Genomic DNA, 14076 nt, shown 5'->3' with positions numbered 1-14076 from the left:
TGGAAGAAATTAGAAGACATTTCACATCCTCAGTTCAACTTTACCGGTAATATGGCTAAAATTTTGAGCCCTGTTAAACTCAGGCCTCTACTGCTGTATTTTATTGACCAGAATCCTGGAGGGAAGAAGACATGAGTGGTACAATTGAGGCAACAATCCTACTATGTAACTCCATCACTGTACCTGAAGCCAAGTAGGCACCCAGCAAATGCTAGTTCCTGTCCCTTTCCTTGAGGAGTTTATCAATTTGAAAATATGCTCAGTTTTCTGTTGAACTTCTCTTATACATCAGAAGAGCAGCAAAGAAGGTCAGCACTTTTTCCTGGTTCTAGCCGCTAAATGGTTTTTATCTGTGATAGATGCAACTCCCATATATAGGTCTCATATGCCCCACTGTGATTCCTAAAATATAACTCCTCAGGACAATCTTCAGACACCAGATTTTAGAGCACTGGTTAGGTGTTTATCAGGAGAAAGTGGTTCTTTGTCTCCTACTAAAAATGTCTTGAGAGAACATGCCTTACACCCTAAATACAGGGTGGGCCAAAGGAGGTTTACAGTTGTTCACATGGAAAAATACATACAGGTTTTATTACAATAGTTTTATTAACCTCGTGTTTCACATACTTAAAACTGTAAGCCTACTTTTTCCCAGCCCTGTATACCTGGGACCCTAAAATTCAGCTCTTGAGAATCTATCTTAAACTAAGGAATCTAAAACAGCAAAGGTTTTATGCAGAATGATACATCAGCATTATTTATATCCACAAAGGGTAAGCTGGAAACAACTTTAAAAAACTGGAAATAACTATAGGGTGACTAGTTAAATTATGCTAAATCCATTTAGTGAAATATTATACACTATACTATTATTAAACATGTTTACAAAATGTTTAAAACATTGAAAATATTTGTAATTTCAAAAAGGAAGAGCAGAATAAAAAATATTTTTCAATATTTTTACAGATTTGTAAAAACTGAATGACACACAGAACAGTGTTAATAGTAATTATATTGGAGTGGTACATATATGAGGGGTTTTTTCTTTTTCTCCTCCTTTTTATACCTGTTCTTACCATGAAAAAATATATTTCTTTTTAAAGTCAGAGACATTTGAATACAGTGAGCACATAACATACCTTATTACAAAGTCAAAAAGATAAAACTTCCTGGTTATGACTTCATTTCCCCTTTAAGACTATTCTTAATGTTCATTTCAAGCTGATTTCATCTCTAAATATACTCATGTGGGAGGTTATGAGAACACAGTGTATTTGGACCTGAGACCTCTAGGTCCCAAGGAATGTCTACAGTTGGCAGCACTTGTCAACTAACAGGAGGATCCGGCAGAAATCTGATATGCTCAAGTATTGAAGGCGGGCTGCATGTCTATCCCTGACATAGCCCTTTATGAGTAATAGTTTGGCTTCTTGATCCCTGTTTGACTCAAACCTCCACCCTTGCCCTGAACCTTCACAAAGGAAACCAGGCTAGGAATTAAACTCATCAGGATAACTAATGCTTCTGGATAAATCCCTGTGCTAAATAGCTCACTGTCTGCTATGAGGAGGCAATTCACTCTATTTCTTTTCCTGGCAATGAAATAGGTATAATCAATCTACTGATTGTTTTAGGCTGATGGGTGCTGCATTTTGGTAGATATACCAAATTTCAGGAACATATTTTTCTTGCTTTTTAGTTTCTGAAAATTTATTTTTATCAGTTCCTGGGAAGGGGGGTAATATAGCATTGGTGATTTTGATACACAATATATTTTACAAGGAACTAATTTAAAATCAAGAATACAGATGTATGATTTTTACCTTGCAAGGTATCAATCATCTGACTTAACTCCTCTTCAAAAAATTAAAGTAAAATAGAGGAGGTTACTTAGAGTATGTAGAATTTTAGATGGCGGTTGCAGGTTCTTAAGAAATATTTTCACCAAGCTAAAATAACATGATGAAATACCATTCTCTGCTGTAAGAATATTTCTGTAGAAAGAACCAGTGTGTTTTTTGTTTGTCTTATGTTACAATTTGTCAATGCTTATTATGTGCCAAGCTTTTTTAAAACATCGTCTTTTTAATTTTTAAAACAATCCTATGAGATCATCATTATGACTCTTCTACAGAAAATAAGAAAGGTTAATTGATTTGTCCAGGTCTAAAATGGCATAGTGGGATTCCAACCCAAGTCCACCTCAGTCTCCTGTAACCCCTGCTCTTGATGGTGGTTTTCAGGCTGCTGCTCACATTGCTGGTCATCCAGCCCTGTTTTTCTCCTTAAAAAAAAAAAAACCAACATAAATAGACAAGACCTTATTCTCCAACTTGCCCTTCTCATGAGGAAAACCACTTTCTCTTTGCCTCTGTCATTATATCTTCTTGACAACACAAGTACTTTCATAGCAGGTCACATTTCCCAAGAATAAAAATTAGTGGCCTACTCTAGGGTTGGCTGCATTGCGAGTACACTTTACTCTTGTGGCTTAACTGTCTCCAAAATACAACATATGGCAAATTAGTTCTGGGGATTTCCCCATTAAAAAAATGTAATCTTTGGAATACATATTCTCATTGGTTTTCATTAAAGAAGACACCACTTTCCTGACATGAATACTTTGTTCACTTCCTGCCCTGTTTAGTTATATTTTCTTTTCATCCTAAATCTTAATGCCTGTTTACTTTTTAAACCTGTGTCCAAATGACTAAGAGTGATAGATTTGTCCAAAACTACCTATTGGCTTTTACCCTCTTGTGATTCTAGGCCAGTCTTCAAAGACATGACAGAGGAGCTGTGATCTCTGGAGTGTGATCCAAGAACAGAACATCTATTCCAGCAAAAGTAACCGGTTGAGACAATGCTAATGAGACCGATTTTATCATTGTTTTGATCAGTGGTGGGGAACATCCATCCCTAGGGCAGTATAAGGCCCTCGAAATCATTTGGTCTGGCCCTGCCAATGCAACCACAGGTGGGACTCAAAATTCAATAAATCTAGGAACTTTTTTCATATCAACAATAATTATGTATGGCCCGTAAATAATGTTATAAATATCCAAATGGCCCTAGGCAGAAAAAAGTTTCCCCACCCCTGGTTTAGAAAATTCCTGCATTTTATGTTAACACACTTTTAACCCTTTGCGGTCGTATTAAATTTGGACATGGGTGTCGTACTGGTCGGAATTAAGAGCTTTCAGAGTAATTATGAACTGATACATGAATGGAGTTAAGATTCGTACGGTTCCTTGCTGTGGTGGCTGACAGCAGACATACAACCAGAACGGTAAAAAAGCTTTGGTGGCTGAGAGTAGACAAACGACCGCAAAGGTTTAAATATAAGTAAATAAATAATCTAAGGAAGACTCAGCTAATTTGGTGCTCTAGATTCTAGGTTCCTCTAGAGAAACCAATATAGTATTGAAATTAAAATTGTGAGAGAAACCTTAGCACTTGTGATAAGTAATAATTTATGCATATAAATATTTAATGGATACGCACAATATGCAAAGCACTGTGCTGCTGTTAGTGAAGGATACAGAGATGAAAATTAGATTCTCTGTCCTTACAAGTTTGCACTCAAGTGAGGGAGAAGAGACATGCACACAAGATTGTTAGGTGATGCACCTCATAAAGTATGTGCAATGAATTAACAGATGGGATCAGAGAAAACAGAGACACACCATTTTATTTTTCATAATTATAAAAACTATTTTTAAAAGATATTTTTGAATAAGAAAAATATGTAATATTAAATTAGAATTATACTTTTAAAAGCAATTTTCTTAATTATTTAGATCTCTCTTAACTTATATGCCATATTAATAATTTTTGCCTGGAGTCAATCTAACTCTATATTAGCAAAGTGGCTGGTGTAGCTCCCTCACCACCATTGATGTGACTGGTAGAAATTCAAGTTTTTCCTGTTAGCAATAAAATGAGTAAAAGAGTGATAGTTAAAATATAACAATTCAGATTTGTGTGAATTATTCTCTTTCTTCCTTGTGATCCTTCAGATAGAAAAATCACAGAAAGTACTTTCTAAAAGGATAGCCATTACTTTTTAAAATTTAAAGTTATAATTGCAAATAGAGATGAAAGTTAATGATATGAAACTGTTCATGTACTTTAAGTTGATTGCTAAAGTATATTTGAACCAACCAAATTGGTCTACAGAGACTAATGAAAGCAAGATAGAATATCTTTTCTGGAGGGGGTGTGGGTAAGTATCTCAAGATGTATGTTTCATGTTAGGTTAAAAATTCTACTTAGGATTGATCTTTATTTCTAATAATTCTTCAGTCCCCAGTGGCAATTTAATTTTAAGTTCCTCTTATATTAATTCCAATTTACATTCTGGATAAAACAGCCCTATCTTCACTCATTAATTTTCATAGCCCTTGCAAAGTCAGTGACTCTCCATGCTAAAAGATATCTGATTATAAAGCTTTTATGAACAGAAGGAACAGTTAGAAATTCTGATTCTAATCAGGGAGTTGGAATGACCTGAGAGAAAAGAAAAAGAGTCCTGGAACAGCTCAGCAGCACTGAGCTCTTGGGTTGGGTCAAATTTATGTCTCCATTCTATATATGTATTTATTAAACATCTATTATGGTCCTGACCTCCCCCAAAGAAGAAATACTACAGTAGGAATTGAAAGGCGCCTCTTGCTCATGTGGCCTGCGAGCTAATCAAGCCAGGCTGGAGGTCCCAACTCTGCCAACCAGCTGTGTGACCTCAACCAAATCACTTCACTTCTTGGAACCTTGGTTTCCTCATCCATAAAAGGAGTCAATTATGCATACCTCCAAAGAAAGTGTGAGAATTTAAAAAATTAAAGAACATAAAGTAGCTAATGGAATGTCTGACATATTATAGATCATAATTGATGATAAGATTCTAGCTCTGGTCCGTTCTTGTTGCCTGGTTATCTGAATAATAGGGGTTATAGGAAAAAATACTCTCAGTTATAAAACCCCAGTTCTTTGAAACTTATTGTTCCTACTCCTATCTCCTCATACCTCTCCAAGCAGTTTTGCCTCCCAAGTCACCAAGTTGCTGCAGTTGTTCAGGACTCTGTAAAATTCAGGATCCAAGGTAATTGATGTGACAGAATCTATAGCTGGGGTTGAGGGAGGTGGCAGTGCAAAGGGCAGGGAAGGCATAGGATACGTGAACTAAAAATGGAGTTGAGGTCATTAAAATAAATAAGGTAATGTTAGGTAAAAATTCAAGTACACAATTCTTGGGATAAAATGGTAAAAGTAGGAAGTTTTCTTGGCAATTAGATTGATCAGTGGTTTTCTAACTCTGTCTCAGGATCCTTTTACATTATTAAAATTATTGAGGACTTCAAAGTGCTGATGTATATCATATTAGAAATTAAACTGAGAGATTTTAAATATTAATTTATTTTATAAAATAATAATTCCATTACATAATAGCATACATGTTTATGAAATTTTTCCCAAAAAGTAATGACAACAGGATTTTACATTTATGCAAATTTATTTAATGTCTAGCTTTACAAAAGAGGGCTAGATTTTCTTAGTTTATTTCTGCATTTAACCTACTGTGATATGACACATCATGCACTCTCTGGAAAACTTCACTGTACACTTGAGAAAGAATGAGAGTGGACAAAATAATATCTTATTGTTGTGAAAATAGTTTATAAAACAATTAGCATCTCACTATTAGTATGAAAATAGTTTTTACATCATGGATAGCTGGAAAGAGTTTAGGGGCCCCCAAGAGTCCCTAGATCATACTTCATGTTCTAATGATTGATTGAAGGATTTAAAAGATTTTCTTTTTAATTTCTCAGGTATGTCCTGGAGAACGTGGCAAACTGCAGCCTATAGTTTCCTTTTGCAACGCCAAATAAATAAATAGAAACAAAATCAGATAAAAGTGGTAGTGCTTAAAGAATATAGAAAAACTTGAAAACCTCCAAGTATCCTGAAGGACCAAATACCATGTGTGATAATTTTTCAAACAAAAATTCTAGAGGAAGTGAACGCTTTCTCACTAGAAAAACTATTTCTTTCTCAATATATTTTGACAGCTCATCTTGTGTAATTAATAGTGGGTGGCACCTTTTGCTAGCTCAGTGGCATTTTTACAAGTTGAACAAAAACAATAATAAAGTAGGAGGAGACAGGCTTAATAACAGTATGTTTGCTGCCATCAACTTGGTGGCCGTCTGCCCTGTAGCTTTGTAAATAAAAAAGTTATTTGACTAATAACATTGCTAGTTAATAATAAAAAAGACATCAAAGAGAACATTTTTACCAGGAGTAGATTAGGGCTTTGGGATATAGATTAGTCTTAAAAAGGATTATGTCTCCAAATGAAAATGTATGACAATTGAATTAAAGTTATATTTGACTGCAGAAAATTGCTGATTTCATTATTATGCTATGAAACTTTCCTAAACATGGAATAACTGTATTAAAATATCCACTGCTATTGAGAGGGAACATATCAGATTTTTTGGCCATTTTTGCTAACAGAATTTTTCAGTTTAATATTAAGCTTTTTTTTTTTTTTTTGAAAAGTCTTACTATTATTGAAAATTAAAGCCTTTCGATGGAGAACAAGATAAAATCTTATATCAAAATGTGAGAGGCTGGCTATTAGACATGACAAGTCCAAAAGGTGCCATCCCCAGGTCAGGCACTATATCTAGACAGACAGGAATAGTGCTTCAGTGTTTTAAAAATCTCAGAGACTTTCAGGGTCTCTTCCCTTCTCTGAAATCCTATTCCCTCACTTAGGGTTGGGAAATGCTAGTCCTAGTTAGCATAGCCATTCAACACTGAGGACGGTTCTCTGCATATTACTACACAACTGAAATTTTCACATTTTCATTTAATCTTAGATTTGAATATATTTATTTGGGCAAAAAGCACATTGTTTTGTTTGATGTTTTTAAATGTAAGGGGAGGAAAGAAATAATCCCTGGCAACAACATTTAATAAAGAAATTCCTTTAGGTATATAGTAGTCCCCCCTTATCTGTGGGGGATACATTCCAAGACCCCCAGTGGATGCCTGAAACCTCAGAAAGTACTCAACTCAATACATTTTTTTTCCTGTATGATCTCTCTCTCTCAAAATATCTTATTGTACTATACCCACACTTCTGTGATGATATCTTGCCCATGTCATGAGATGAAGTGAGGTGGAATTTATTTAATATCTTCAGACTGAAGTTGACCGTACGTCACTGAACCCATGGAAAGTGATACTGTAGACAAAGAGGACTTTTAAAATAAATTCCTCTCTAAAGATTTGGGATGTGGGTATACTTGCAGGCACATTTTATCAATTTATAATCTGATCTCCTAGCCTTTTGTTGTTTGTCAAGTAAAATGGAAAGAAAAAGTATTTCAGCAGGACTGCCAAACCATACTTGCTTTTTGTTTGCTATCAATTCATATTTATTTATGAATTAGTGCCAAGAAAAGCTAATGAGTCTAATTACCCCATACCATTTTTAATGAAATGTAGTGTCAAAATAATTGGAATGTAAGAAAAGAAGCACAAAAGAAAGGTCAGTTATGGCTAGAGGCAGACCTGTTTTATTGAGATAAAAATATAAAATTACAATTATCATAGATATATGAACAAGTGCAAATTCAACGGAATTCAACACATATGTTGAATGTCAAGTCCACTAGTAAGTGCTGTAGGTGATTTAAGACATCAACTCAACTTGTCTTTATGAATTAGGTCTGATCTAATAAAACATTACAATTTACCCCCAAAATAAAGTTTGCATGATAGGTTATTATGTTACTATATTTTAAAAATGCTATGAAAATAACACCTTACTTAGCTTAAATAAATGCTGTCAAAAATATTTTAATGAGCCCGGCCAGCATGACTCAGCTGCTGAGCATTGACCTATGACCCAGGAGATCACAGTTTGATTCCTGGTCAGGGCACATGCCCAAGTTGCAGGCTCGATCCCCAGGAGGGGGCATGCAGGAGGCAGCTGATCAATGACTCATCATTGATGTTTCTCTCTCTCTCTTTCCCTCTCCTTTCCTCTCTCTGAAATCAAAAAAGATATATTTTTAAAATACATATATTTTTTAATGAACTGATTGTGGTGTTCCTTCTGGACTCCATATCTAGACTGCCCAGGTTGGAATCCAAAATTCTACCGTTACTGTGCAATGTTGGCCTAGTAGCTTAACCTCTCTTAGCCTCAGTTTTCTCATCTCTAAAATTGACATAATAAATGCACTTACTTCATAGAGTTGTTATGACAATTAAATATGTTACTATAAGTGACATGCTTTACATAGTACCTGAGAGTATAAAGCATATGTAAGTTTTAGTTATTATGATTATCATTATCACTTCACACTGGCTAAGAAAACAAAAAACAGGTTATATCCATTTCAACCATTTACATTTGAGTGTCTTTAGACAAGACACACTCATCAACCTTCCTGGGCCTCAGTTTCCTCCCTTAAGAATTTAAGGAACTTCAAACTTTCTACCTGATTCTAAAATTCCAAGTCTGTAAAGGAATTCTGTTTTTATTTAGTAAGCTCAAAATCTATTCCCTATAGAACATATTGTTTAAATCACTCATTCAACATTGATATTACTGTGTATGTCTACGTGTGAATGTGTGTGTTCTTCACTCTTCTCCTCATGAGGCCAGACAATAAGGACTTTAGGAACAAAGGGTTATTCTTTATTTACTCTCTGCACATAATAAATATTGAGTCTTGAGTCCATTGTAATGCATGTATTGAATAGCCGCCAAGCACTGTTCTAACTAGGCACTGAGGGAAAAGTAAATAAAATGTGTTTCATCAAAGGAACAATAGCCTCTGCCAGCACACCTGTCTGGGATAAAGCTCCCCCTCCCTCCTCCTCAGCCCCCCAGGTCTCTCCCCGTTCCTGGACAATTCAGCTCCTCCCCATATGTCTCTGGTGCTTTTAAAGCTGCTGCCCCAGTGCTGGAGCTCAGAGGGAGTGGGTCCGAATAAGAGATATTGCCTGGGATTCCAGCAGCCCTCTGTTTCCCTCAGCCTCAATCCCCACTGGTTTTTACAGCCAGAAGTTACAGGGACTTCTCTTCTTGGCACTGGAATCCTGAGATGGGGGGCTGGCAGGAGGCTGAGACCCCTTGCTCTTGAGGGGGTACCTCTGCAGCTAAGATATCCCTCCTGATTTTTATCTACCACATGTGGGTGTGGGGCCAGCATGTTCCAAATCTCTGCCCCTCCTACCAGCCCTGATGTGGCTTCTTCTTTAATTCCCTAGTTACAGGACTTCCGTTCAGCTAGGTTTCAGGTGGTTCTGAATGATAGTTGTTCTGCTGTTTAGTTGTAATTTTGATGTGGTTGTGGAAGGAGACAAGTACCATGTTTACCTACACCAACATCTTGACCAGAAGTCTTCAAAGGAATGTGTTTGAAATGCCCCAAATTGTAATTACAGAAAAGATGGCTCATTGTACCATTGTACTTTGAAGCAGATATTTGATGCATCCAGTATTTAGTGTATTGCAAAGAGAGAGAAAAATCTGATCTCAAAGAATTCATTATAGAAAAACCAATGAAATGTAATTGCATTATGGTTTGATAAATGCAATAATAAAAGATAGAGTGATCAACATGCTCGAATGGCTTCCAGCAAGTTGTATTTCAGAAGAAACATGAACTGGGTCTTGTAAGAAGAGTAGCAATTCCCCAGCTGGAACTAAAAATGAAACAAAGCAGTCCCTTTGTTGTAACAGATCTAATGTATGTATGATGGAGCAGTTGTAGTAAGTTTTGATTTATTATACTGAAGTTGGCAAGGCTTTGTTTTCCTTGAAGCAAGTGCACATCCCTGATGTCAAGTATCTGAAGCAAAGATGTGCCTTCAAATATCTTTCTCTTCCCCACCATAACCAATCCATCACCAAATCCTATACATATTACCTACTTTTTTCTTGAATCTGTTCATTTCTCTATATATGAACTAACTCCACCCTAGGCAAGCCATCATCACCACCTAGTCCATTCCAATAGTCTCATAGCCAATTTTCCTATATTTGCTACTGCCCTCCTACAATACATTCTTCAAACTACAGCTTAAATGATTATTAGAAAATAATCATGGCCCTTCCCCATCCTGAATAATTCAGGCCAAAAGCCATTAGGTGGGCAGGCTCAGTGTCAGAGTCCAACCAAGGTGAAGAGTGCTCCACGTTGGGCAGAGGTAAAGGAATTGGGGGGAGGAGGGGCGGTGTGTGACTACTGGAGCCCTTTCAGGGTGTCCCTGTGGAAGGGCAGCCTGGCACAGGTTGGCACCTGAGCGAAGCAGCTGAGCACCTGCTCAGCAGAGCCGTCCAGTATGAAGTGTGGGGATCCAAGCGGGATGAGGAGGGCAGCTGCCCAGGAGAGGGGCTAGCATCAGCCCGGGGAGATTGCTGACACGGGGGGGGGCTGGAGGTCAAGCACATGGGTAGCAAGGACAATGGGAACCGGGTTTCTCATTATCAGGGAAAGCAGCTGCACATGTGGAAAGGAGAAAACTAGAATGAAAGGAATGGCTCCTGTGGCATTATTTTGGAATTGAACGTTTTGGTGTAAACTCATAGCCTCATATACATGTGAGATGAAGCTGTGTGTGTGAGGGTGTGAGTGTACATGCACATATGTTCCGTACCTCTGTCTACTGAGCAGCCACATCATCCCAAAAGCATGGAGCATGCCCAGCACCCAGCTCTTGCTTTCTAAGTATCATCTGCAAAAGAACCGGGGCTGCTTATAGAAGTGGCTGGAATCACGACTCAGGAGGGAAAAGCCCTCCAGTCTGACACTAAAATCAATGTCACTTCGGTCAAGCTTTCCCTTTTTTAGAGAGAGAGAGAAATCAATTTGCTGTTCCCGTATTTGTGCATTCATTGGCTGATTCCCCCATTTGCCCTGACCGCGGACTGAACTTGCAACCTTGGTGTATGGAGGGGCAAAGACCTAACCAGCTGGGCAACCGGGGGCCAAGCTTTCGCTTTTTTGGAAAATGTCCCCATCCCGCCCCATCCACCCACCCACCCACCAACCAACCAGAAAAATCTCCGCAGCCTGCCCAGCCCCGCCCTGCCTTTAAGAACGGAATCGCCGGCGGCTCCCGAGCCCAAACCCGCCCTCCGGGTTTCCCCGTCGCCTAGCAACGGGAGCAGGAAGGGGCGGGCTCCCCGGTCCGGCATCCGGCCCGCCGCTCGCGCCAGTCCCATGAGTGCGGGGGGCGCGACTTTGCGGTCACGGCGTGTCCCTCAGCTCCGGGTGGGAACCGGAGCCGGACTCCGCAGCGACCGCCACGTCAACCTAAAGCTGCGCCGCCCTCCGCACCCCTCCGCTGCCGCGCGCTCGGGGCCGCGGCCGCCCGCCCAGGCCTGCGGTCCACGCCTTTCCCACAGTGCCCCGCGCCGCGCCCCGCCCCGCCCGGCTCGGCCAGGACACCGGCGCGAGGAACCGACCGGAGGTGGCCGCGCTCGCTGCTGCCGCTGCGGCCCCAGCTCCCCCATCCCGCGCGGCGCCCGGCGGTCGGAGGGTGCGTGTCTCCCGCACGCGCGCACGCACGGCTGCGCTCGGCCGGTAGGGTCAGCCGCGGGGGCTGAGGATGGGGGAGTAGCTGCTGGAGGCGGCCCCGCAGCACCGAGGTGGGCACGGGCCGGGGCTGCGCCGGAGCCGGCGGCGTCCCGGGAGCCTGAGCCCGCTCCGCTCGGCGGCCGGCTGGCTGGTCTCCTCCCGGTCGTCTTCCTGGTACCCACGCCCCCCGGCCCGTCAGCGGTTCCCCGCTCCGTGCTCCAGCTTCCCGCTTGAGCTTCAGTCACTCGGGCATCTTTCTCCCTTTTCTGGCCTGAGCCGTCACGCAGCGGCAGCAGCCCGCGCGGCCCCGGGACCCATTGTCTCCGTCTCCTCCCCCCCGCGCGTCGCCTTCTGGAGGGGTCGCTGCCAGGTGTTGGCGTTGCATTGGCCCGCAGCGCTCACCGCCCCCGCAGCGCTCACCGTCCCCGCAGCGTGGCGCGGGCAAGGCGTCACGCCCACGCTGAGGACGGCGAGGCGGGGAGCACCGCTTCACCCAAAGTAGGCTTTGAGAAGTTCCCTGTTTTAATCAGTCCTCGTTTTCTAGTCTGGATATCTGTTCCTGTCCATCGCTGTATTTTCCAAAGGTAGTTTTTGGTGGCATGAAAAGGAGGGATTAGAAATGAGCCAATGACCACACACAGGTAAGGACAAAAGTTGTAAATGGACATTTAGGATTAAATGAAGAAAGCTTGAGGATGCTAGGAAGGTTAGCCTTTCCTAAGCTTTATGAGATCTTTGGAAGTATACAAGTTTAAATGTGACCTGATCTTATTTTTCCCCTACACAGGTGCCCATGTGTAAATAACTGATTCCCTTCTTTTCTCTTTTTCTGTTAGTATTTCTGCCAAATGTAAACTTTTGCAATAAAGTCACACTGTTAACTTGTAGGTTTTATTCTTCTATTTTTATAAAATAGTCTCTATTTACATGTAATGTAAGCACCTTCTGAGAAAACTTGGGGGAGGAGGGAACAGCCTCCTATGCAAGTTGTCTATTATAACAATAACAATTTACTGCCATTTTTGGAAGGGTTAAGTGGAAAATACCCTCTGGAAGGCACCTGTGCTTCCTTGTAGTTACCCCCCCCCCCCAAAGGATATTTGCTACAAGTAAAATCTGATTAAAATGAAAACGATAGTATTAAAGGGGTGAACAAGTAGCCAACAAGGAAGTGATACTACAAAGGGCAATGCTTAAAGCTGGGTAGAAAAAGGAAGGAAACTGCCCTAGCCGCCCCCCCCCTTGTGTTCTGGTGCTGATCAGAAAAAAATTGCTCAGTTTGTTTTGTAGATGTTCTAGCTAGCTACAGCCACACACTAGCTTTACCTTTTTACCTGCCATCTTGGATGATTTCACAAATCTGGATACCCAGGGAAAGGGGCCTCCCAAAAATAGAGTCTGGGGCACTCACTCTGATTTGCTATTTAATGGAGATTGTATTGCTAACCATGTTATTTTAATAAATAGTGTTATTGCTGGGTTTTGGATTTTTTAAATGTATTTTAACTACTTGGTTTCCTCTCTTTAGATTAACATTTGGGAGACAGTTTTATCGTGATTGAGTCACCCTTGGAGTAATGTGGACAGAAGTTCTCAACCTTGCATATTACATCAACCGGAACCAGTGGTGTATCTTAATGTTCACTTAAATCAGAACTTGTATAAGAAAAACAATGGGAGTCTGGTTAAATAAAGATGACAATGTCAGAGACTTGAAAAGGGTCATTCTCTGTTTTCTAATAGTGTATATGGCCGTTTCAGTGGACACAGATCAGGATTTTTACAGTTTACTTGGAGTATCCAAAACTGCGAGCAGTAGAGAAATAAGACAAGCTTTCAAGAAGCTGGCATTGAAGCTTCATCCTGATAAAAACCCGGTAGGTAAAAATTTCTCTTTAAACATATTTGAGTAATGTATTTTGGTAACTTTGGGTATCTACTTAAATTACACAGTCACATGTCAAAAATTTTAATTCAACTTATATACTAAAAACAGAAGAAGCAAAATGTTCATGTAGAGCAGTGTAACAGAATGTTAGTACCAAAAATGCAATTCCCTCTTAATTTAAAAACTAAATTTCTAACAGTTGCATTACAGATGTTAATCCAAAAGCAGACAATAAGTCTGTGAAGTAGTTTTCTTAGTAAAGTAGGTTAAGGTCAAGTATTTTAGAGCAGTAAAAAAAATTATTTCCTTAGAACTTAGAGAGTATGTCTTGCTAAAAATGGCAGTAATAGCTATTAATAGCATGATACTACTATTTCACTATTTTCTCCCATGCACAAGTCTAAGACCAGAGTCAGGAAGTATAAATAAAACTTGAGTACAGCCAAATCCATTTAATTCCAATCATAAACATTTGATTATGTATCCAACAATGTAATCTTTCAAAACTAAATTAGTTTTAATTCTTAGGGTATTTTTATAATTCACCTTTTTTATTGTAATTTGACACTCATCAAGGAG

General features: G+C 39.8%; 1 protein-coding gene across 3 annotated transcripts in view; it reads left to right on the top strand.

Annotated features, from left to right (window-relative positions):
- The first annotated feature begins 11966 nt into the window (after positions 1–11966).
- DNAJC10 (DnaJ heat shock protein family (Hsp40) member C10) overlaps positions 11967–14076 on the top strand; it is a 34329-nt gene continuing 32219 nt past the window's right edge. The window contains exons 1-2 of one of the 3 annotated variants that reach the window (XM_087819727.1): positions 11967–12250; positions 13138–13486. In XM_087819727.1, the coding sequence (XP_087675853.1) occupies positions 13283–13486 (204 nt within the window). In that variant the 5' untranslated portion in view covers positions 11967–12250; positions 13138–13282. Of the gene's footprint in view, positions 13487–14076 lie in introns of all 3 variants that reach the window. The other 2 variants (XM_087819728.1, XM_016211613.2) reach the window with 2 other exon arrangements.

The sequence above is a fragment of the Miniopterus natalensis genome, chromosome 8 (genome assembly GCF_054644295.1).
Source record: "Miniopterus natalensis isolate mMinNat1 chromosome 8, mMinNat1.hap1, whole genome shotgun sequence".
Classification (NCBI taxonomy): domain Eukaryota; kingdom Metazoa; phylum Chordata; class Mammalia; order Chiroptera; family Miniopteridae; genus Miniopterus; species Miniopterus natalensis.
The sequence above is the reverse complement of the archived record's forward strand: the minus strand, read 5'-3'. Positions and strand labels throughout refer to the sequence as shown.